Source organism: Pseudopipra pipra, chromosome Z (genome assembly GCF_036250125.1).
Source record: "Pseudopipra pipra isolate bDixPip1 chromosome Z, bDixPip1.hap1, whole genome shotgun sequence".
Taxonomy (NCBI): Eukaryota; Metazoa; Chordata; class Aves; order Passeriformes; family Pipridae; genus Pseudopipra; species Pseudopipra pipra.
This window is the reverse complement of record NC_087581.1, coordinates 52,128,736-52,153,782: the sequence shown is the minus strand read 5'-3', so window position 1 is coordinate 52,153,782 and position 25,047 is coordinate 52,128,736. Positions and strand designations below refer to the sequence as shown.

General features: G+C 37.9%; 1 protein-coding gene across 1 annotated transcript in view; it reads left to right on the top strand.

The window, feature by feature from the left end:
• ARB2A (ARB2 cotranscriptional regulator A) overlaps window positions 1–25,047 on the top strand; it is a 261,570-nt gene that overhangs the window by 178,929 nt on the left and 57,594 nt on the right. The window contains exons 9-10 of the mRNA XM_064643232.1: window positions 6,584–6,700; window positions 9,833–9,917. Coding sequence (XP_064499302.1) covers window positions 6,584–6,700; window positions 9,833–9,917 — 202 coding nt within the window. The remainder of the gene's footprint in view (window positions 1–6,583; window positions 6,701–9,832; window positions 9,918–25,047) is intronic.

Here is a 25,047-nt window from a genome sequence, read left to right as displayed (position 1 = left end):
TTGCCAATACCGCCTAAGGAGACTTTCCATTGTGCCTTTTGCAACTGGACTTGTCTATCTCACATTGGCTGTTTTAGCCATCAGTGTGTTTGCAGCAAGCGTGGGTAGAGTCCTTCTCAAATCTTCGTTCACGAAGCCTAGCCATGATGATGATGATGACATACCCAAGCTACCTTTAAAAAACCCACCTTGAGCATCACATCCTCCTCAGCATTAGCTGTGCCAAATATCGCACATGCTAATTTTGGATGCTTCTTGGCAGCTTAAGCAGACCCTTGTAGAGCTCCACATTCCTAAGACCAGACTGGTGTTTATTCCATATATTAGGGGCAAACCAACAGCTGCCTGCTCCTATCAGCAACATAGGAACATTAACACACTGATTAGGCTTCATGTTCTTTTCCTGGATGAGATTCGTAGAAGCTGTTGACCCTTCAAAACTTGATTTTCCGTCAGTGAGATTTCCCCAGTTCAGATCTCCAATTCTGGGACAGCAGACTCCTGCTGTCAGGAGGTAGCCCCAACTGGCTGACTCCAGGTAGACTCATCTGCTCCAAACTTCCTTTTCTGACCATCAAGGCAGTTCTCCAGCAGTGCAAAGGCTAATGTGTCAACAACCTTCACTGCTGAAATATCTTGAGATGCAGCAAAAATGGGATTAGCTTTTGTTTAGTTGAGCTTTTGATGGGAAGAGCTTCACCAAACTCTCTTGTCTAATTTTGGTCTGCAAGGAAATTATCTGTGGAGTGCTAATATTTTGTGTTCCAGATGGTGCAGGGTGCCTCTGCCACCAGATTGGTTTGGTTTGCTCTGTTGTGGGCAAGATGTAGCAGACTCATTCAAGGATTTCTACTGCTGTGGTACCATACCAGTTTAGGCTATGTTATGGGCTTTCTGTTGAACTGTTATGCTTTGTTTTTGCTAGACAAATTGTGCAGAGGTTTGTGAGGTGAGCCAAAATTCCTACCTGTAGCCCTCTCACACACTTAAATCACCCATGTTTGGGAGCTTGGTGTTCTCCACATTATTACAGGTCCTCAAAGGCTTTTCTCTAGTAAGTTCCCTGTCGTGACACACTAAGGTCAAGGGAAGCGGAGGAATTGCATTATTATTTAATTAACAAATAATAATAATTAATAGATAATTATTTAAGGAAGCTGATCCCTGAGGCTTTTGTATGAGAGAGCCATGCATGTTGTTTACACTGTTCACAAATATTACCAGCAGAATTTTGTGTACAGGGTTTTTTCAGTTGTCAGGGGTTTTTTATGACACCTACACTTTTTTTAATCTTGAGTTATTTTAGATTTAAATATTTTTCTAGTCATGATTAATTTTAAAAACATACAGCTCCAATGTAAAGTGTGCATGGAAATTTTCAGTAGAAGTTCTGCAACAGAAATTGTTTTACAGTGTGAACTTTGATGAGTCCTAGACTCCAGATGCTCTAAAGCAATCTGTTCTAATATGTTCGTGTGTTATTATTACTGTTGGAGTGTGGTTTAATGATGTAGAAAAGTATCAGAGTTGTAGAGGTAACATCCAATAGATCTTTGAACAAAATATCAGAAAGTACTTGTCTGTGGTTGTTCTTTGGTTGTATCTGTGCAGATGTCTTCTTTCACTGTTTAAAAACTACTATTTATCAGAGGCTTTGTCTACTGCAAGCATGGATTTTATCACGTCTGTGAATTCATTTAGGAAAATTTATTGTTATTGCTAATTGAAAATGAGAACCAGTGGAACTTTGTATTATTTATTATTTTGGCTTTCTGCTGTTCAAGTGTAGTTGCTCAGAAATTCTAATCCCTAATTATAATAATTTATGAGGGCTTGAGGATCTAATTCCCTTTTAAAAACATGACATTATTTCAGAAATTCAGGAATTCTGTTCAGGAAGCAGTGAAAGTTCTTGGGAATCCCAGACCAACGAACTTGAACTACAGACATACATGATTACATACTTCCTGGTGAAGAATTTTTCCTAGCTGAGGAGAGGCTCAAGTGCTGCCACTCAGACAGACTAGTTACTTGATATGTATGAGACTGAGTGAAAGGAGGGCTAAAGAGCATGTTGGAAGACCACAGGCACATAGCAATCTCCAAGGAGAGCATGTGAAGTTACCAAGAAAGAATCTGCAAGTCTTTTTGAAAGTGCTAAGTAAAAATTGCCCTCTTGCACACCATTCCTGTCATGTGATTTCTTCTCTCTTCCCATCTACCACTGCTTTTACAATATTGCAATGTCCAGCTGATGCTGTTTTGATCCACCAGAATTTCTACCTCAAACTCATTCCACTTTTGGAAATTGCAGAGAATATTTGGAGTGGGGCTTCCAGTTGTTTCCTGTGAAAGGAATTCAGTTTGCAGATGCCAAAACATCTTAAAGTCTCAAACCACTATGATGGAACTAGAGATGGTGGAGGACTTGCATCAAAATTATATTGCTCCAAGGCAAATGCTTACTGTCAACATGGTTGCTAAAGCTCAGTGCATACCATGTAAACAACATGCCATGACTGAAATTGCAATGGAAGACAGAGTAAGAAGCTGAATGTTTTTTCAAAAGTTCAAGGGAATTAACATTTGGGCGCATTTTTTGTTCATTTTTCAATCCATTTTTCCTCATTCCGAATTATAAGCAACTCAGAAGAGTAAGTATTCCCCAAATATGAAGTAATGGTTGTTGATTTGATTGTCTGAGCCTGTAAAAATAAAATAATATTTTAACTTCCTTTTACCTTTACCAGAGTTTTGAATTTTTAGCTGTTTTAAATACCTGTTAGAATAGATATAAAGGATATGGAATCAGTGCTGCAAGGATTTACTCTGACAGGCCATATACCTAAATCTACCTGGGATATTCAGAGATTTTTGTGTTTGCAGGATCAGGCTTCTGAGTCTGCTTTTAGTGCACTGATGCTTTCATTTGACAAGGGTGTTATGCTATGAAATATATACCAAAGGTATATTTTATCATCTGTGCCAGCTATATATACATGCTAAATATACTGTGTATGTATTATATGTATGAGGCTATGTTTTATATACATACACTACAGATAATAAAAGTATCATCCTTTTGTCATTATAAAGTTATGATAACTGTGTAATATAAACTTACAGAGGATTGCTCTCTGACTTTACAGACAGATTAGCAGTAGAATGCTTATTAAATTGGCCAATAATTGAGTAATTATTATGTAATAGTTTAAGGAGTGCATTTTTAGGGAATTTCAAGTTCTTGTGTATATAACTGTTAGAGCTGAATACTTCTGCAACTAGATAATTGGCATTTTCCCTTCCAAAGTGAAGGAACAAATTTTCAACCACCGGCATAGAGAAGACTTTGAAAAGGATGCTTGAGTGCTTTCTTGTTTCAATGAAAGCACTCTTGTCCTTTCTTGTCTACAACTTGTCCTTCTAAGGGAATGAAATACATAGTGTTGATATATGTTTAGTAAGTTACAAAATCAAACTTAAATATCACTGCAAAGAAGGAACTCAAGAGCAAAGGTAAAATGGAAATGCCTAAAGAGATAAAATGGTTGGGAAATTCCAAAGGACTCAGAATGGTGTGTTGAGTGATACATGAGAACCAGTTTATGTAACAGAGAAGTGCCTGCTTACCTACTTCTGGCAGTAATGGAATTATTGGAAGAAGGAGTGTAATGACAGTGAGTGAAGCTGTAAACCATCCAATGAAGGGATTCAAAGAGAAGTGTCTTCTTGCAAAATCTATTCAGCTAAGAATAATTTAAGATTTGAAAATAACTAACTAAATAATTAAATAATTAATTAATTAGATAATTCTTAGGTTGTGAAAAATTCCCATCTATGAAATTCACTGGTGTACAAAGAGTATAAGGCATAAAATGAAGTTCAGACAATATCTGTAGGCCTTTGTTTCAGAAAAAACCCCACCTTATTCTGAATAAAAATACCTAATTTTTGTTATTTTTAGTAGCCTGTGGTCTATTAAATATCTTCAGTTTTATTATGTCCACCTCAAAAGACTGTACAGGCTGCGTGGAGTAGATTAGTCTTGTAAATCTTGCATCCCATATCATCCTTCCCTTGGAATTTGGAACAACTCTGTAGTTATGTGCTGGCTGCTATGTTGTTTTTCAGTGTGAATGTATTTTACTCTAACAAATTTATTCTGCTGACTTAATTTTTTAAATTTATATTAATTCAAAACTGGTTTTAGAAAAGATAAGCGTGTTTTAACTGTGAGGTATCCATTCATTGAATCTATGGCATTTGCTGAGTATTGAAGCATCTATGGCCAAAAGCACATAGGCTTCTTGTATCTTCTTGCTAGATAAATTATCATCCCTGATAAGAGGGTCTGCTTCCTGAGCTTAACCTGGATCTGTTCTCCTTGATTATTATTATCAGTGAATGTCCTGTTGTAGCGGGGAGCTTGAGCTGTTCTGATAGAAGCTAAAGTGTCCTGGGTTTGACATGCTCTGTTGTGACATTTCTGTGTCACTTAAAGATGGACACGTTAGACTAGTTGTTTAAGTGAAGGTTTTAGCCTTGATCCTTTCCCTACTTCAGGTATTGTTTTTGTCTCTTTCTTTCTAAGTTGATTCATAAGGGCATGGATGCCTACCAAAACTTATTTCTTCTGGGCTGGATGTAAGGAAATCTGTAACTAAAGCTCAGTTAATCCCTTCGATCCCTCTTTGCTGCTGCATCCGTGAGACCTTATCCTGACCTTAGCACTGTGGCTGAGTTATCAAAAAACATCGCATTGTCAGCCTCAGTCTCTTTGCTGATCTTTATGAAGAGAATACCATTCTGCAGGCATCCACAAAGCTCAATGGCAAGCACCAGGAGCATGTTGGGTATTGCATATTATTTCCTATATATCATATATGATCTGAAAAGCAAAAACCGCGTGTACCATGTGAAGAAAGAGTAGGAAGAGATGCTGATCAGTGGCTGGCAGTTCTTCCATGTGCTTAGGGAAACTGAGAATAGCAAACCTGAGCTACGTCTAGAAAGGAAAAAGGGAACTGTACATTTGTTTTTTCTTGGGATTTGAAGAAAAAGGTGATTTTCTTAGATGAACTGAGTGCTAGTTTTTGAAACAGAAATGCAGGACACAATAGCTTGAGAAAAAAACTGCTTTCCCAAAGCAGAGCATATTTCCTCCCTTTGATGGTCATTAGAAGTGCTTCCGAACACCAGCCCTTCATGGAAGAAGTCATACTAAATACTATGAGCTGGTGATGATTTTAAGCTTCCCCCTGCATGTAATGGTTCCAAGTAACTGGTAGGTGTGTGGGCTTCAAGAACAGTGGGCTTCACCCAACAGCGAAATTTTTGCACCTTTGCTGTTTAAATCAGTGTTTTGTACAAGCCAGTGTAGCCAAGTGAGTGCTGGAATACACAGCACTGGAACAGGAGTATTAGTACGTACAGTGTGTTTCAAAAACTTATTTGATGTACAGCAGGGTTTAAAGCAAGTTGGGAGTGTATTGCTGACAAGTCTTCTTTTTAGATACGGTCTCTTTCAAAGAACTTATTTTCTGGTAAGAATTTGGAGCCACTCTTATGGCAAGGACATGGAACAGAGGGTTCGGAGGTACGGCCTATATGCTGATAAGCAGTTACTAGAGCGTGAACAAAGAATGCCTGGTTTTAGAAATGTTGTATGTGTTGCATTTATACAAAAAGAAGCTTAAAAAAAAAATTAACTTTAATACATACGCAGTATAAAGACACTTGTTGCGAAATGGTGGTGTTATAAGTATAATTTATTATGCTTTCTTTGATCCAGTGTTACAAATTAGGGTCACTCATGTCAGGAGATTAAAACCTTTTTGTCTCTCTTTGATATCAAACTATTCTTTTCCAGTCCCTTTTATCTTGCAGAGCAGTGCTGAATTCCACAGCATCTCACTAGTTCGCTGGTGTTATTTGCAGCAATCATTTAATTGATTTTAGAACTGATATTATTTAGTCATAATGTCATTTACAACAACAGAGGCTCTTTAATATCCTGAAAATACTGAGAGGCTTTGGAGTTAGCTGGGTAAGCATATGTATAAGAGAGACCACCAAGAATTTTGGGACCATGGTGTGAGTGCAAGATAGCCAAATTGGATAGAAAAAGAGAAGAAAAAAAAAACAAGTCAAAGTAAGATTCTACATCAGAAAAACTACAGCAATCTACTGAAAATTAGTAGATGATAGTCATGAGTAGCTTACAGTGAACCGCAGGTACCAGCTTCCCTGAAGCACTGAAATAGGAACTTGGAGAAGCTTGTAAAAGGTGTCCTCAGGGAATCTTCCATTTTTTCCACTATGATGCCTTTAATCCTAGAATTGTCAAGCCACATGGAAAATAATAGGACTGAATAGTTCAGTCAGTTAAAAGTTAGTATTATTTCTTTTATCAAAAATATTAGGTGTTTCTGGAGCTGTTAGGATTTGTATAAACTTTAAAACAAGTGATGTCAAGTACTGATTCTGTATTGCTCTTTCTTTTTTTAATTTAAGATCATTATCTCTGACTAAGCAGACTCTATTCAATAGAAAGGATGAATTTTAATGCATTATTTTTTAACAGATGATTCAACGAGAGGCAGAAGTAAAAAATAAGGTAACTGCTGTGGCGTTGACAGACTCTGTTCATAATGTGTGGCATCAAGAAGTTGGAAAAACTATTCGAGAGTGGATGCGAGAGGTAAGGCCTATTTTTTTTGAAGAGTTAGAGTATATACATCTGTATATGGCTCACTAAACATGTCTGTTTCTGTTGACCTTTTCTGGTTTTTTGGGTGTGAAAGACAGCACATTATAGGACTGAGGAAATCATGTATCCATACCAGCCCCTAAAATAACCAAGAATAAAGCCATTTCTGAATTTCAAAGTGAGCAGTCAAAATTATAAGAGCTAAGTCCAGTGTTTCTTCCTGCTGCATGACAATATAGAGACATACTAAGGAGGTCTTTGCAGTGCCTGATATCTGGAGCAAAGTCCTGGGTGCACTCTGCAAAGCCCCTTTAAGCTCTTCGTGACTCAGTTTGATGATTTGCACGGCTGGCAAAGTATCCTTTCTCTCAGCAGTTTTATGATATGTAATTACTTCTAGAGTGCTCTGAAGGTTTCATACTGAAGTATGGGGTACTGACATTTTAAAAATCATATTTTTTAAAGCAAGAGCAGCTAAACTACTCTTTATGAGTCTTGTCCTCACCAGGTCAGGCTCATCTCTGTGTTTTTCTACATTCCCATGGCAGAACACTAAAATAATAGGTCCACAAAGCAAATTTAAACTAGTTGCATCCTGAACTTTCTGTTAGACTTGACTTTTTCTCATGGATTTAGTGAAACTTTGTGTATAGAGTGCCTATTCCTGACTTAACCTTAAAGTTTTATAGGCCATGACTGATGGGAATAGAGAATCACCTGGGATGCAGCCTGACAGTTCTGACTTAAATGTTAAAAATATAAAGAATGGTAATCCCTACAGGCTTTGTCAGAGAAATCCCCATTTTCTTTATGGGAAATCAAAACCTTAAAATATGTGTTATGTAGTAAAACTGAAATTTTAAATCCTGTAATTTGAATCTGACATCTCCATTTTTCTTTAAGCATTTAGTCTGAATAAGACAAGTGCATTACCTTTAATTTCATTTGCAGAAAGTAGATGTTAAAGAATACGTTAAATGATTAATGGCCTAAAAAGTGGATAGAGTGTCATAACTTACATTAGCATTAAAAATCTCCTATAAGAAAGAAGAATTTTACATATGTGAAATGTGGCTGAGTGGTATTAAGACTAGCGTATCACCTGGATATCTCTTACTTTAATCAGGTTTAAGGCTACTGGTAAAATGAATAATAATTAAAATATACACCTAATCGCTGCCTGTCTGTAGGGCTAATTGCTGTCATTGAAAGAATGAATTGTTAAAAAAGTAATTCTTCATTGGAGCTATCTCTCCTGTATCATTGCGGGCCTATTTTTAGTACCTATAGAAGTCATGATTTTTGAATTTATTAGGAGCTGTGATGAATGATAAAACAAATCATCCATTTACATATCTTGACACTGCTTTCGAGAATACTTATTTCTTACAGGGAAGTGTCACATTGTATATAAAAGCTGGTTAATTGTGTGCTAATCTGCTGTATTATCTCCAGCTCTCTGATGTAGTGTTCTATCAGTAGTTAATATTAATTTTACTTATTTCAAATGATTGTAATACTTTATAAAAATTCTACTTCTTTTATAATATCTACCATCTTACATTTGCAATTTCACATTCAGCTGTTAATTAAAATTATACATGCAAATTGTAAAAATGTATAATGCTTTCCTACTCTAAACCTGAAAACCTCTGTGAAATACTTCCATTTTAACCATTTTTTTACTAAAAAAGTTATATTACTGAATAGTGTGTTTGTTGTTTTTTTGGTTTTTTTTTGTTGAGTTCAATAGTTTCATTGATCTACTGTTTCTTACAAAAATCTGCCATGCTTTGTGAACTTCACTTTCTAATCTCATACAGCAACCCTTCCTTTATGTTGTTCCTGCTCTCCCTGGTCCCAGAACAGTAGGGTTGCCTTGACAAATCTATTCAAAAGCCATTCCTTGCCCTTTATTGGTGGGGACTGAAGCCTTTGAAATTCTCTTCTCACTGCAACACAGCTGACATCTTCTTCCAGACAGAATGAATTAAGGAAATACAATAAGACACTTGATCTACCAGTCAAGGATCTTTCCACAGTGAGGACGGACTCCATGGTGCACAACTAGGGCAGCAAGCATCTAGAAATACACAATACATGCTTGTTTACCAGAATAGAAGTTGTCCATTTTTACTATCATGATTGATGGTATGATTTTTTAGAAATCTGTCTGAAAATTTATTGGGTCTTTCCAAAAAGTTGTGCAGGTTTTTTCCTTTCTCTCTTAGTGAAGTTAATCGGGTTTTCATAAAGGGAAAATTCAGATTTGAAACAGGGGAAGCCACGTAGGTCTTGTTGTTCAGCTGCTAATCTTATTAAAAATGCAGTTGCTTTAAAATTAAATCTTCAGTTCTGTAGATTTGATGTAGTTTCAGCATATTTTATTAAAAGCATATTATTTAATAATTTAGTTCATAGACTACTCTGAATAGATATCATTTGGAGGAAAACATTTACAAAATTCATGGCAAATTCATCCTACTCAGAGGTTCAGGAATGAAAGGTAAATGTAAATGCTTCCTGAATATAAGTCCCCAAAGACTGGTATTTGCCTTTTTAAATGTTCATGCACAATTCATCTCAGTTATATTTCCAATTATTTGAATATTAATCTGCTATCTTGAAGGCTTCTGTTCAGTTATAATATGTTGTTTCCTGATTATACAAACATTCTTTCCATGTTGTACTCCATCAAAACACCCGGAAAAATTTCTGATTCCTTAATGCTGGCAAGCGAGCAGGCTCAGTGTTTATATCAACACCTATTTAAAAGCAGCAGAAAGGAAAAGCTTAAAGTGTGTGGTGGGTGATTCAGGCACTAGTTGGTCCAAGCACCTCCTCAAGTCTATTAGCACTCAGAGTAGCACTTAGAGACATGCTATTTAAGCGCATTACAAATCTCCTGAATTATGGTCTTACTCTTTCCTTATTTGGTTTGAAACTATAGTAGTTCATTGATAGTAAGTGTGAATAAACTGGTGTAGTGTACTTTCCAGTCCTGCTTGGACTGCTGTGTAAATTAGAGTATTTTGTTGTGATCATTGTCCTTACTTACAACGTCTGTATTTATTTTTACTCTGAGTTTTTGGCTTACCCCAAAATTGCTGCCTACTCTTACAGAACTGCTGTAACTGGGTGTCCAGCTCCGAGCCCCTGGACACTTCAGTGGAGTCCATGCTGCCAGATTGCCCCCGTGTCTCTGCAGGTATGTCCATTTGTTTTTGGTAAGCCAGTTTATGTGTTTGTGCTCAGGAGCAACTTTTTTATTTAAAAACGCATTCGGTTATGACTACATTTTAACCCTTCTACACCAAGATATGGTTGAAAGCATATGACTGCTGCTATTTTATGCAGCTCACTGTTTTTTTGGTTTTTTGGTTTTTTTTTTGCTTTGTGTGGGATTTAACTTCTCTTGTCTATTTGTTGCTTGAATTTTTTTAATCTTCCTGTCCGTTTGTCTTAACTAGTTGGTGACATTATATGTGGAGCCTAAGAAAAATAATAGCAATGCCAAAAACTGGGAAATTTATCCTTGTAAAAATATCTAACTCTATGTGGACAACAAGGTTTTAAAGAAGTATATTAATGAAAGTTACAGCTAAGCTAAACAAGAGGCTTTCCTGTATGCTGATCAGCTATAAGTCTAGTTTACATAGCGAATTATTTACAGCGTCCAAGAAAGTTGATGTGAGTTTCCATTGTTTTGGAAATACTCAGCTATGCTTTTTCAGTAATGAATCAAAAATCATAAGAAGCACATGAAATAATTCAGAGACACTTTAGTTAAAGTGTAGTAATTCCAGAAAGTAGACACAGTTGTCAATGTAAAAGGAAAGTCTCCAGTCTCTGTAGGAAAGTAATCTAAAATACATAAAGCTGTTACTGAATTTTCATGTTTGATTATCAGATTTTCTAAAAGCCATAGGTAGCATATTTCTGTAGAATATAAAATCAGGTTCAAAGGAAGACACAGTCTATACAATATTAATTTAAAAGCTGGAACAATATATTTGACCTTGCTCTGTGGGATGCAGTTGTTCATTTGACAAGTTAGAGTTTCATATCTGTCTGCATTTGCAGGGTTGTTAATGAGATCTAACCTTGCAGATAAAACTTAGTTTACTGTAGGATATTTTTAAGGCTTGGAAAATTTAGTGGTACTTTGTTGGAGAGCTCACAACAACCAGATATTTTAATCATATTTCTGCTATGGGTTGGGATCTACGTGCAGATCATCAGCTCTGTACAGATGCATGCAATCTGACACTGCTCTGTTGTAGTGCCTTGGGAAGTGATACATTACTGAAATTTTCATAGATTCAACATTAATTTACCAACTTTTTTCTCCTTTAGGGGAGATTACTGTAGTTTGAAGGAAAAATACTGCTCAGGAGTAGAATTTTTTAAAACCGGATTAACTTTCAACCTCTGACATCTGTTTTGCTGTTGTGAAAGACTGTATGCTATAGAGGTTATTTTAGTCAGGTAAATAGGGGCTTGGATAGCAACCAGTCTGTTTTTGCTGTACGCTGGCCTGCACTGGAAATCCTCCATCTGAGCATCTCTTCTCTTTCTTTGTATTCATCCTATGTAAATAATATAAAATGCATTCTATAAAAGAAATTCTTGGTGTACTTAAAAAGCAGACTGGTCCTTTAATAGAGTGTGAATAAGTCTTGACTTGTATTGAGGATGGGTCACATTGGCCATAATGTTTCTACACCACTTAAAGAACTCCCAAGCTACACCCAAGTGTTAGAATAATTAATTTAAATGGTGTAGGATTTCAGCCAGTAAAAATTGGCTATTTGTTTTTAGTGCATATAAGCAGTGCTGCTAGATTAAGATCACTAATGTTTTAGAAGTTCTCAAGAGAAATTTTGCATAATGATTTAATGTAAGCTAACTATTTCCAAGCTGGTTCATTGTAATATAAAACCAGTTTAAAATAGTATAACTTGATGTGACTGCTGCTGAATTATCAGTTTGCTCACATGTTTTTGCTTATATTTCTTGTATTCGTGTCTTATATGAACAACTGTAAGACATTTACAGAGGATCAAGTGAATAATTCATACAGTGTGTTTATATAGGTAACAGTCTAAACCTGTATTAAGGTAATCTGTAACGAATTTATGAAATGCTGCTAGACGTAGGAGCGTTATTGTTTAATGTGAGAGATTTTAATTCTCTCCTTTCCTGAGAATTGCAGTACTGGAACAGCCCACACTCAAATCCTGGCAGCATTGCCCTTGGTATTTCAACAAATGACAGCAAGAGCAGTAAGAGCAATGACAGGAGATCCTTAAAAATAAACCCTGTGCAGTAGGAAGATTCACTTCTCTGCTTGGAACCCTATCTTTTATCTCAGTGCTGAAAAGTAAGTTCAGGAATAACTGCCTCTTGGTCACATCTCATGAGCCAGCTTTTCCAAAGAGGTCTGATATTCAGCTAATCAGCATATTGGAATTTACAGGCAGTCCTAATTTGAGCAATACCTACTGCAGATTATCTCACAGCCTACTGCTTGCATGTCCCTTAAAATCACTGGAGAGATATAAATGGCCATTGAACAGGAAAAATTACTTGTATTTCCAGATAGAGTTGTTAAAGCTTTTGATTAAAGCATTATTAAGTAATTAAAAAGTTTACTATAAGTTATTCATATCTTAGTAACAAAAAGGAATCTGTTCTTGTGGCAAGAGGTCCTGTGAGGGTCTTAATGGTCTTTCCTCCGCATCTCAAGGAATTGGTTGCATGCTGGTGTCAGTTTAATGTTTTCCAACATCTTGTCGGCAATATGGACAGTGGGATTGAGTGCACCCTCAACAAGTTTGCCAACAACAGCAAAGCTGTGTGTTGCACTTGGCACTCTGGAAGGAAGGGATGTCATACAGAGGGATCTTGAGAGGTAGGCCTGTAGAAGATATGGACCCTGAAAAGTTCAAAAAGACCAAGTAAGTGCAAGGTCCCTGTGGTGGTTTGGGCTAGGCCTTCCTTGGTGACCAGTTTGTAACCAAGGAAGTGCCCAGATTTACCCAGTATTCCCTACGATTTTTACATAAGCCAGACTATAAGAAGAAAGGAGGAGAGGCCTTCGCTCTCTTTCCTTCCGGTGGCTTGGAGGTGCAGGTTCCCTGCTGTCGGGTCTGTCGTGCTGGGGAGCGAGGCCTGGTAAGGCCTTGCCGACCTTGGGAGACAGAGGTTGCCGGCGATCGGTCCAGAGCAACTCTCCGTTGTCCCAAGGAAAGTGTGAGATATTTCCTTGCTAACTCTTTTAGTTACTAGATCTCGGGCCACTAATCGGGATATATATATATATATATATATATATATATATATATATATATATATATATAATTTTGGTTTTGTTCCTTTTCCCTTCCCCCTTCCCTTTCTCTTGGGAAATTGTATATCTTTTAATTGTATATAAGTGTAACATAGGTGTAAATATATTTATATATATCACTTTAGCTGTCTCTCTCTCGTTTTGGGCTTTCTTGGTTGTTTTTCTCCCTCTTCTCCCTGAGGGTGAAGGGGGGGGGGGAACTCTTGTGGTAGGGTTTGGAGACTTGGCAGGGAGCCAGCTTCAAACCATATCAGTCCCACACATGGCTCAGGGGATCCCAAGCACAAATACAGGCTGGGTAGATAATAAATTGGGAGCAGCTCTTAGGAGAATGATTTGCAGGTATTGGTTGACAAGAAATTCAGTATGACCCACCAATGTGTGCTTCCAGTCCAGAAAGACAATCATCAAAGACTGCATCAAAAGAAGCGTGACCAGCAGGTCGAGGTGGTTGATTCTGTCCCTCTACACGGCTGTCATGAGATCTTATGTGGAGCACTGTATCCAGCTCTAGGTTGCTCAGCACAAGATGGACGTAGACCTGTTGGAGCAAGTTCAGGAGCAAGAACAGGCAACAAAGATGCTCACAGTGCTACAGCACCTCTACTATGGAGTCAGACTGAGAGAGTTATTCAGCCTGGAGAAGAGAAGGCTCCAGGGAGACCTTGGAGCACCTTTCAGTACCTAAACCTGCTGCAAGAGAGCTGGAGAGGGGCTTTTGAAAAGGGCGTGGAGTGATAGGACAACAGAGGAATGGCTGCAAACTGTCAAGGGGCAGATTTAGATTAGAAAAGACAGGAAAGAATTTCTTCCCTATGAGGCTGATGAGGCACTGGCACAGTTTGCTGAGAGAAGTTGCGTATGCCCCACCCCATAAGTGTTCAAGGCCAAGTTGGATGGAGCTTTGAGCTACCTGGTCTAGTGGAAGTTTGCTCAAATGACATGGGGGTTGGAATATTCAAGGTCCCTATCTCTTACCCTCTTCACTCTCAGCCCTAATTAAGGACCTTTGTTAGACTTGACATCATCTTCTGCATCAGTCTTAATCCACCTTCCTAATGGAAACAAACCAGAAGACCTTTCTTCTGTCTCAGAGGAGATGGATCCATCTAAGCAAATATAGGGTGAAGAAAGATGAAGACTTTAAAAGCTGTCTGTACATTAAAAATCATTACATAAAATGGAGTAGTGGTTGAAGTATTACTGGTTAGGAGACTGGGCATCATTTGGAATTTGACACAGACACTAGAATAGATGTTTTTAATGACAGGTTTATCATGTTATTGCTAACCATAGTTGAGGTTCATGCTGTGTCTCTGAGACCTTATAACATTTCTCCTAATTCTAGAGCAGGAGATCCACAAGCCCTTAGAAAGCCATCCTACTGGAGCAGCTACTGGGTGGGAGTAGTGGAAAGTGAGGATGGGAGAAAACAGATCCATGGATCTGTGTCCATCCCTAATGTTGTTCAGGAATTAAATTACTTTGATTTCAGGATAGTGGCCTGAACCCCAGGAAAGGTATTGTGGTAAATTTTGCCATGTAAACATGGCCTTTGTTTTCCTGAATCCAGTTTGGATTCCTTAGCCCGTGTGTTTCTGCCAGGTAACCTTGTTATTTAGGAGAGAAGATTAAACTTCACAGTATTTTGCCAAAGTGGATATGCACCAACACTAATTTAAAGTAATCAAATGAAGTTATTGTAATATTAATAAAATGAATTGCCTAAACAAATATTTTTAAAGCTTTCCTAGTTGACTCCCAAAATCACTAGTTATTAACAGTTGCAGGCAATGTAGTTAAAACATTGTGAAATAAGGAAATTACAGCATGAAAAGACAAACAAGATTGCACAATGGAATGAAAACACTGACAGTAATCGAGAAAAGTTCTATTTGCAGAAGAGCCTAGACTTGAACAAATGTGTGTGTAATAAGGAAAAAAGTGCAAGAATTAACTCATATAGCTGAATAAAGTAGCCTTGAGCTAGTAGAAATAAACTTAATTTTGGGGGACAGGTATGACTTTGCCAGTGGTGCTCTTAAGTGAGTCTTCAGATAGTATTTCCTTGTACCTAACATCAAGTTTGACTCTGTATGGTATATCAAACATTTGATTTTATTTAGATAAACAAAGCACAATTTAATTTTTTTTTTACTTTGAATTCAGAGAATATCATTAATATAATTTCTAACAGAGTAAGTACTTCAGGGTTTGGGGGGGTTTACACATAAATAAATAGAAGGGAAAAAAAGACTCGACAGAATGGTTGAAGTACGAAGGGACTTCTAGGAGTCATCTGGCCCAGCTTTTGTTCAAGCCAGGCCACCTGGAGCCAGTAGTCCAGCACTATGTCCATCCTTTTCCAAGGTCCATTGCATGTCAGTAAAGAAACCATGCTAATGGTAATTAATATTCATGTAAGGTTGTGGAGTTTTTGCTGGTATACTTGCCTAAGTTCCAAAAGACTGCCATAATCATGTGGTGTGTAACCATACGTAAGTGAGTATGGAGTGAAGATAGTGGTAGTTGTCCAAGCTCAGGTAAGACAGTCGCTTTGTGTGTATAAGCACCAGAAGGAGGTCCTTCATGTTGCTGAAAGTGGTTGTTTACTTGCTTTGCCTTTTCAAATCCTTTTGCCTGGAAAAGGGGAAGAGGACCTGCTGGTTGTTTCTGACAAAGCTTGTCCCAGCAAGGAGCAGGGTTGTCATTCATTAAGCCCCTTGGTAAAAACACAGCCGAAAGCACTTCTCTGTTAGTTGAGCATGTATGTATGTACTTTAAACCTCGGGGGTTTGTTTTAGAGCTTTTTCTGTGTGCGCATATGAAACTTGTGGTTCAAAACAAATGAAAGATGAGATTATTCGGTGCTCACTGATAAACAAAGAAAAGCATGTTACCTGCTGAATTTGAGTTCTTGGCATCGCTTGCTTTAATATCAAGAATATGTTACTAAACAGTCCCCTTGAAACTGCTGCTTTGTGCTATGTAATAGAATAGCATCAGTAATACTTCCACGGGGCTACAGTAAATTTAAGTAAAATTATTATGGACTGTTAGATCTGCTTAGAAGCACTGATCCAAGAAATGAAGTGCATCACTTGGACAGCAAGCCTTTCACTGGAAGAGCAAGTATGCAGCCTGTGGCCCCACACACAAGTGCACTGACTCATGAGGTAGAGCCCTTGTTGCAAAGTTTGTGTTGATACCAAGGAAACCATAAATTATGCATTAGATTATGGAGGTGGTATTTTTCTGTTGGCTTTGCCTAACAGGTGACTCTTTCCTGCTGTTTTAAGAGTTCAGTTGTGTATTTCCATAGAGAAGCCTCGTCTATCTGCAGATGTACCTCATGCTGAGCAGATCCTAGGGTTCAAACAGGAGGATCTCCGGTGGGGTTAAATGGGCTCTCCAACACCACAGGGTTTGTGCACAGAGGTAATTGCATCAATGAGGATTGTGACAACTGTAGGAAAGGACAGTGTATCAAATACTCATCTGTATTTGCACCATCTTGCTCATAACAAATGAGGCAGAAACAACCATAAACTGTATTAAATGCTGAACGATGTGTGGCTCAGACTCTTAGCACAGTTTACAAATGCTTCTCTGTTTCTTTCAGTCTTTAATCAATTTGACCAAGACTATTCTGGGCAGTTTTCTGATACTAGTGTTTTGTGACAAGGAATAGGTGTCCGACAATTCCAGGAATATAAAAAATGAGTACAAACCCATGCACTTTTTACAATAAGGCAGATTAAGCAATTTGTCCATTTTTTCAAAAATGTTATTTCTGCATTCACTAGTCATTCATGGAGATTAAGATTACAGTAATCAGTGTTTACTGTAAACCACTTTGCATTTTATGTCTTCGTGTGCATGTAGTTCTGTCAATAAAAGCTTTGCATTTCAGGAGAAAAGATTAAATGCTGAAGGTTTTGTCGAGGTGTCAGGCTCCTGTGTTTAGCTGCATATTAATTTGTTTTAAGGTATTTGCAACATTAGTAGCAGAAGTGGAGGAGCGCAGGAATCCACAGTGTGAGGGTTGCTTCATTGCCCATGTCAACATCTTTACCTGCTTCCAGCGTTTGTCCTGCACTTCCATTTCTGCTGTTGTACTTTGTCTGTCGGAGACTGGAAATAATTATGGTAACTTTGAAGCATCAGCCTGTCTTAGCCACAGCGCTGGCAGTTGATGCACTAAGTCCAGCTTTAACTTGTGTCTTCTTAGCCTGGAAATAAGTGGCTTTTTCTCTACTTCCAATGTTTCAAAGGAGCTCTGTTTTTACTCTCAAGTGGTGCAGACAGCTTTTCATTTCATGTGTAAACCCAGGTGGATATGAGTTTCTATGTTGTGTTTTGAGTAGCTTAGCACTACAGTGCTTTGGAAAGGACAAAGTCTATAGAGACCTGTTGAACAATATTGCAAATTCTGTTCCAGAATGCCAGAGCCTCAAAAGTAAATATGAAAATGTGAATTCGAAAGCATTCAAATTGATTGAATTATCAGATGTTGCTCCTGTCAGAGAGTTCAATAACATTCATTTACTGTTCAACAAAATAGCTACATGTATTTGAGGCAGTACTGATATTAGAGAAACAATTCCATCAAAAATTATTCTTGTATTCAGACATATGTATTTATCATTGCATTTTTTTAGAGTAGAGTGAACCAGTTAGAGTTGTTTTCTCTTAGTCCCTGAGGCTATCTTTGATTGTGGTGATAATGTAAATTATTAGAGTCGGATATTTCCTCCAAAGTGTTTGACAACTATTAAACTACTGTGACTGTTGCTTCTGATACTACTTAATGCTGTCTCATTAGTGCCTTATATATCCATATCTGTCTGCATGTTGGCAGGTCTTACTCCAATGTATGATTGCAAACTCTTGAGCTCAGGAACTTTTTGTTCAGTGCTTGAGCTTCTTCTCAGCCCATGCAGATGCAAGATGCCAGGAAAGTTGTTGCTTAGCCAGTCTTCTGCATTGTTGTGATGTTAAAATACTTATGCCTTGACTCGTAAGAGCACTTAAAGGCACAGCGGCAGTACAACAAATAGAGAATATATTCATGTTTTGAATAGGTAGATGCATCTTTACTGCACATTTCCAAGCAACAGTTTAGACTGATATTCTAAAGAGTACAGTTATGTTATTACTACAAAAGCCAGTCTGGCATTAGTTCAATCTGCGCTAGTTTTGTCTGTTGAAAGGGACAAACTAGAGCAAGAGGAGCAACAAAGCTGGCAAAGGGTCTAGAACACAAGTCTTATGAGGAGTGACTGAGGGAGCTGGAGTTACTCAGCCTCGAGGAAAGGAGGCTCAGAGGAGGGCTTATTGCTCTCTACAACTACTGAAAAGGAGGTTGTGGACAGATGAGGGTTGGCCTGTTCTCCCATGTAACATGTTACAGGAACAGAGGAAATGGCCTCAGGTTGCACCAGCGAAGGTTTAGGTTGAATATTAAGGAAAATGTCTTTGGTAGAAATGTTGTCAACCACTGGAACAGGCTTCCCAGGGCAGTGGGGTCTCACCATCTCTGGAGAGGTTTAAAAACCTTGTAGATGTGTCACTTGGAGTCATGGTTTAGTGGTGGGCTTGGCAGTGCTGGGTAAACGGCTGAACTCAGTAATCTTGGAGGTCTTTTCCAACCTCAGATTGTTGGGACTCAAATTGACATTCTCCTCCAGGACATGTCAGACTATACGCTAGCAGAAACAGGTGGGTTTCTACCTCCTCTTGCTTCTTGTGATAGCAGCAAAAGCTTTCCTTACATGGCGGCTCTTTGTCATCTCAGGCATTTTTACCTGCAGTGCCTTGCCAGCCTCTCAGTGCACATAGGCAATGTTACATCCAATGATACACCTTGCTCCTTATTGCCAAATTGGTCAGTCAAAGCGTGCTTCAAATGTGTTTTCCGTGGGGTGGAAGAGAAGATCACAATCCTCTCTCATTCAGCTTCTCTGAAGTGCCCACAGGCTCTTGCCCAGACGTAGTGAAACTCTTTACACAGGTCTCAATAAATTGTCATTAGTACTTTGTGCAACTGAGCTTAAATGTTAGTCTTTGTATTGCAAGTTGTAAGCACATTACTGTTAGTAATTTTGAGAAGTATTTTCTGTGTTTTATCCTCAGTAGCTCTGTGAAGCCAGAACATCTATAGAGATGGGATCTGGTACATCAGTGTAATTGTAAAAGCTGTATTTCTGCTGGAGCTGAACACCTGTAATGAGGTATTCCCTGAGAGATATCATCCAAAATTCAATAGTAAAATTTTTGTATTGACATAATATCCAAAAGATGGTTTATGTTTCAGCTTTCATTTTCTGTTAGAATCCAGATTCAGATTTGGATTTAGATTTGGTAGATTTTTTTAAAAGGTTCACTTTCAGTAGAATACTTTTCTTTTTTCACAGGTGTATATAGTTTACATGGGGAAGGACATTTAGATCACTTATCATCCACTTTTATATATAGAGTCTTTAATTTTTTACCAGATGTTATGCTGAATTTTAAAACTTGCATTTGGTGAAAATGTGTCTTCCAGTAAGTCACTCAGCCTTGGCTGGAAGGATTGAAGAGATGGCGAATCCATTGCTCCCTTCCCTTTGTAATCTGTCAAAATATTAAGAGGAGTGCCTCATTTCTAGTTTGGCTTTGTCTGGTTTCAGGTTCCAGCCGTTAGTTCTTGTTGTGCCTTTTTATACTAAAAGAGCCATTTAGTACATTTACTTTTTCTCTCTATGTATTTCATATGGGAATTGAGTCAACACCCCATCTTCTTTTGGGAAACGTAGTAGACTGAGTTCTTTAAGTCTCACTGCAAGTTAATTTCTCCAGGTTTCAAATGCTTTTATACATTTTTCTGTCTCCAGTCTTTTAACATCTTTCCTTTGAGATGGACCTGTCTACAACTCACTGATGTAATACACAGACTTCAAATCTTTGTGACTTGATTTTCTCCCATTTCATTGGGCAACTGTTACATTTGACCGCCTTATCACTGTATGTATAGACAGTCCATTTAGAAGGAACTTGCTCTTTCTAGAATTCCTGCTCTTCATCTAGGTCTTAAATTAGTGTTATGAAATATTGCAGATAGTTTTTTTAAAAAATAAACCTAACAAACATATTAACACACACACAAAAAAAGACTGTTACCTTTCCTGTTAATAACCATCATGTCTATCTTCATATTTACAGAAGCTTTACCACCACTGAATTGATATATATATTTTCTGTGTGGTTGAATAGCCATAGAACACTCCAGCAATAATATCTCTGTTCAGTAGTGGTGTCTCCATGACAGTGGCCTTTGCAGATTACTTAGTCTGCAAGCTCTCAGAAGTATTGAATAATATTGACTTTTAACCTTTTTTCATGAGTAAACATGTCTAGAGTTGTTTTCCAGTAGGTTGCATTGACTTGAATAAATTACATTTTTTACCTTTATTCTTCATTAATAGACTCCAATATCACAGTGTTGTGGGTCTGAAGGGGATTGCTAGTATGCATCACCTTTATCCCCCAGCCAGAGCTGGGGAAGTGATTCTTGCATCACTTCCTGACAGGTGCTCATTTCCTTGGTTCTTTCCTTTGTGTTGTGTGATGACACAACCTTCCTGGGAGTCTCTTCAAAACTTCCATTTTATTTACCCATGTCTTCCTTGGTGGAAGCATACACATTCAGGAACAGCTGAGTAAGCAACAGTCACCCCCAAGAAAGAGACCTTGTTCTTTATGCCTACCATACCTATAGGGTAGGAATGTATGGACCTATATATCCATTTTTCCTTTGTTTTTCTTGAGATTTATTTCAGGCTATCCATGCAAATAGTTTTCTCTGAAATTTTGGATTAGGATTTTCCCATCTTCTGTACCATCCCTGTTATTTTAAGCATTATTTAAAATGAACATCAGTAGCCAGTTAGCTGATTTATGGCTCTTGATCTTGGGTCAAAATCTTCATGCCTGCCAATTTGGAAAGATTTATTCCTGAGAATATATTGATAAGCAGCAAAAAAGAATATACTTCATCGAACACTTCACCTCTTTTTTTTTCAAATTGAGAACAGAAACATCTGTTGAATAATTTCATACTTTCTTCTGCATTGTTATTTATAGTTTCACCAGCTCCATCTGAAAACTGACACATTTTTGCTATGGATTTCATTTGTTGCTTGCATATAAAACAAAGTTCTTCATTGTGCCAAGTTTGCCAGCTGTACATTGTTTGTACTCAGATAACTTTAGCTTTCCTTACCATATTTAGCTGATTACAAGCTATTTTCACTTTTTTCTATATTCCTTGAACCAGGAGGACCAACACTCTTGGGTATTTTTTTGTCATCCAATAAACTTTTTAAAACTACCATTCATTCATTTATGTCTAAATATTAGATCTTGAATAAATTTACCAATCTTTTTCCTACCTTGAAGAAAAAAATACCCTTTATGAAGCTCCAAGTCTGTGTGTTGCCAGCGGAGGCTTCTTTCTGTTAAGTCCCACCAGTGTCATCAGGTCACATTCACTGGCCCCAGGCAGCCAGCCATTTGTCTTTATCCACCACAGCACTGCCCAAAATGGTAAAGTCATGGAAAGTATTATACCTTTTTGTCTATGAACATTGTTCATAGCTTTTAGAAACTCGTAATATTTGTGATCACCAGTGTCCATCTCCTGATGTGCCTAGGGATAAACTTACCTAGTCACTGTTTTGCCAAGGTTGTCTGTTATAAACCTCCTCACCAGCATCTTCTCCTGGGCTTTTTTAGTGTGCTAATTCACAGGCACCGTAGACCCAAGAGAAGATTTGTCAGTATTGTTGAACTAAGTAATGTTGGTTAATAAAAGAGCACCACATCATCACTACTTTTATGCACTTGAATCACTCCAAATAGGTTATAAGTAGACATTTTAATACTCCAGGCATACAAATTATTTGAACAGCCTTCAGTAATGCCAGTTATGTCAAATTGGGCCTCATGGCAATGGTTGGACAACAAACAAGAACTGGAAAAACTAGCTGTGGCATAGCATTGATTTTAACATTCCTTTTCTTTTTATTTGCCACATAAATTTATTTGCAACACATGGAGATTAAATTTATATCATATTTGCCTTCTTAGCACCCTGCCCTCAAGCTGCTAATTTAACAGTTTTCTGGCTGATCCAGCTAGCTGTCAGCTGAGAAGATTAGTTTACCAACCTGTGAGATAACCAAAACATGAGAAACATGGAGCTCCACGATACCATTTTTAGAGGCCCTTTTCACAGTATATTTGCACTTTAAACTTTCTCCTATCAAGGAACATTTGGGAGGCCCAATTTTCTGTGGAGAGTACATGTCATTTTCTGCTAACCTGCATCAGCAAATAATCTTGTCATTAATGTACATTAATGTCATTAATGTACATTAATGTACAGGGGCAGTTAACTGACTTGTTTTAAATGCATTGTGATTGTTATATAGTTATTAAAAGCAAAAGCAAATGAGTGCTAAGAATTCAGATGCTGATTGTTTACACAGATAGTGTTAAGGATAAGGCTAATTTAAGCAGACATATTATATTCTTACGTTAAAACATGAAAACCATACCCTATGAAATAATTGTTTATATGTATCCTAATATTATCAATACTTATGTATTCCAATAAACATTTTAATTCAGTGAGCCACATTTAATAAGTAACATTTTCTAAGTATATTCCAATTTTTATGTGAAACACGGTTCCCCCCACATTAATCCTTTTATTTTAGATAGGTTTGCAAGACATACCTGCAACAGCCTAACAGAGAAATAGTCCACATGGTTAATAGAGTAAACCATTTTAGATTATGTTCATTACTGCTGCTGTGATACAGTAGTCAGTTTGAGGGCAAACGTCATGCACTTTAGAACAAACACTGATAAGAGCCTATCATTCTTTCAAGGACAAGATTTGTGCAAATTAGGCATAGTGTGTAAAAGTTCTTATCCCTTTACTTGCGATTTTTATGTTAATATATAATTTGTAATTATACATGTTATAAAATAAAATATGCATACATACAATTTTTAATACATATAAATAAAATCTACATATATTTGAAATCTGAAGACCAATTTTTGACTCTTAGACACTTAGTGAGGATCCATTTGAGTCTCACAGATAGTTACACAGGAGGGCAGACCTTGGCTCTGACTTTGCCTTGCTGGGCAAGGCAGATCCTATTTTATTACTATCACTGGCTCCAGATGATCAGTGCTATTATGTCTGAGTTTAAACTGTGTCCTGAACTGGGTGTTAAACTGGAAGGGCTTCTTATGTGTATTTGAAAACTCATGCTTGGAGTGGAAGGGAGCATCCCAACACTGCCTGAAGGCATGCATGCCATGACTACTCCAACTGGATTTTTCCAGTGCAGTGCAGCTGCGAGTGCAGCACAAACAAATGGGAACATAAACATGTCTCAAAACACTTGTGCCCCCAGACCAGGCATCACTTTTTGATTCTACGAGAACTTCATGGACTCACCATTACTCTGAGTAATTACATTAAATGTTTGTTGTTTTTTTAATTTGGGGGCAGAGTTCTAGGCGTCTGTTTATGCAACTTGTTCCATTGAGTGAAATTTTCCACAGAGGAAATCTCCCATAAAATTCCATCAGATCAAACACTTGTAAGATAATGGCTGAAGTACTGTTCCAGCAGTACTATGCTGGACACTGATGTGTGTCAGAGTTATGTGATGGGATTTGGTTTGTTTCGAGAGTGCTCTGGATTTTTATGATTTTGACAGTTTCCTGCTTATTGTAGAACTTATATGCACCTTGAAAATTCAGCACAGCTTACAAAGATTCCTTGTGGCAGCTGGGCACCTGATTCAGCTGCCACTGAAGATTTCCAGTGGTTTTGGTTAGTCTGTCTTCGGTTCTTGTGCCCCAGCAGACCACTATTTGAAACCAAATGCTGAGTGTGAAGTAGTGATAATTTTTCAAGACTGTTCCTTTTTTCTTCTGTTAATAGCCCTGAATGAAACGTATTAAACTTTGTGTCGTGCTCTGTCTGATGTTATTTTCTCCTTACTCTTGAAGCACACATTTCCTGTCCTCCAGGGAAGTGTCAGTTTCCCATAAAATCCACCTGCCCATGCGAAGGAGTGGGTGCAGCCTTAGGGGATGGGGAACTGAAAGAGCACAAGAGGAACCCCTCAGTGGCAGTTGGTCACCTTCCTTTGAGACGTTGGCTGGAGACCCCACCCTCTGTCAGGGGAACTAAATTTGGTTGTTGCTTCTAATGTTAAATGGGCTAACCACTGCACTGTCTTATAGGTGAAGGCTCTCCTTTCCTTATCCATTCTAAAAAAGTGATCTCCACCTGTTTTTTTTAAGGAACAGCATTCATTGCTTCCAGGCTGTGGCATCAAGGGATTGCTGGTTTCCATGACTTTAATCAGTCAGTCTGTCCTAATTGATTATTTTTGCCAATGCGTTGTAAACGCCATGCATGTTTTGAAAAACTGGACTATGGATGGAGCAGCCTCACAGGTGGAGGGGGAAGATGTTCACTCGAGCTAACAGCAGGATTTTTTGTACACTATGGAGAGGAGGGGTCAGCGACAGATCAAAGGAGAGCCATTGTTTTTCATATTCTGTTGTCTCTGGGTGACAACAAAGTGAAGAGAAACCACAAACATCTGGTGCAGATGGCACCAATATGCGGTGGGCTTCCTTACCAGCCAAATGCAACAAGTTGCTCTCATTGAGCCAACCAAGCAAAAGCATACCTTAAACAAGGAGGTTAGATCCTAACTGATCATTAATATTAGTATACCTAGCCTTGAGAAACCTGGGTGAACTGGAAAACAGATATCACTGGGGAATCCATGATGTTGCATGATGGATGCACACACATAAGCTTGGGAAGATCAGTTCCACTTATCTCTTCACATCCTTAGTTCCAGAGCTGCTCAGGGCCCAACAGAGAAGTAAGAACTTTTTA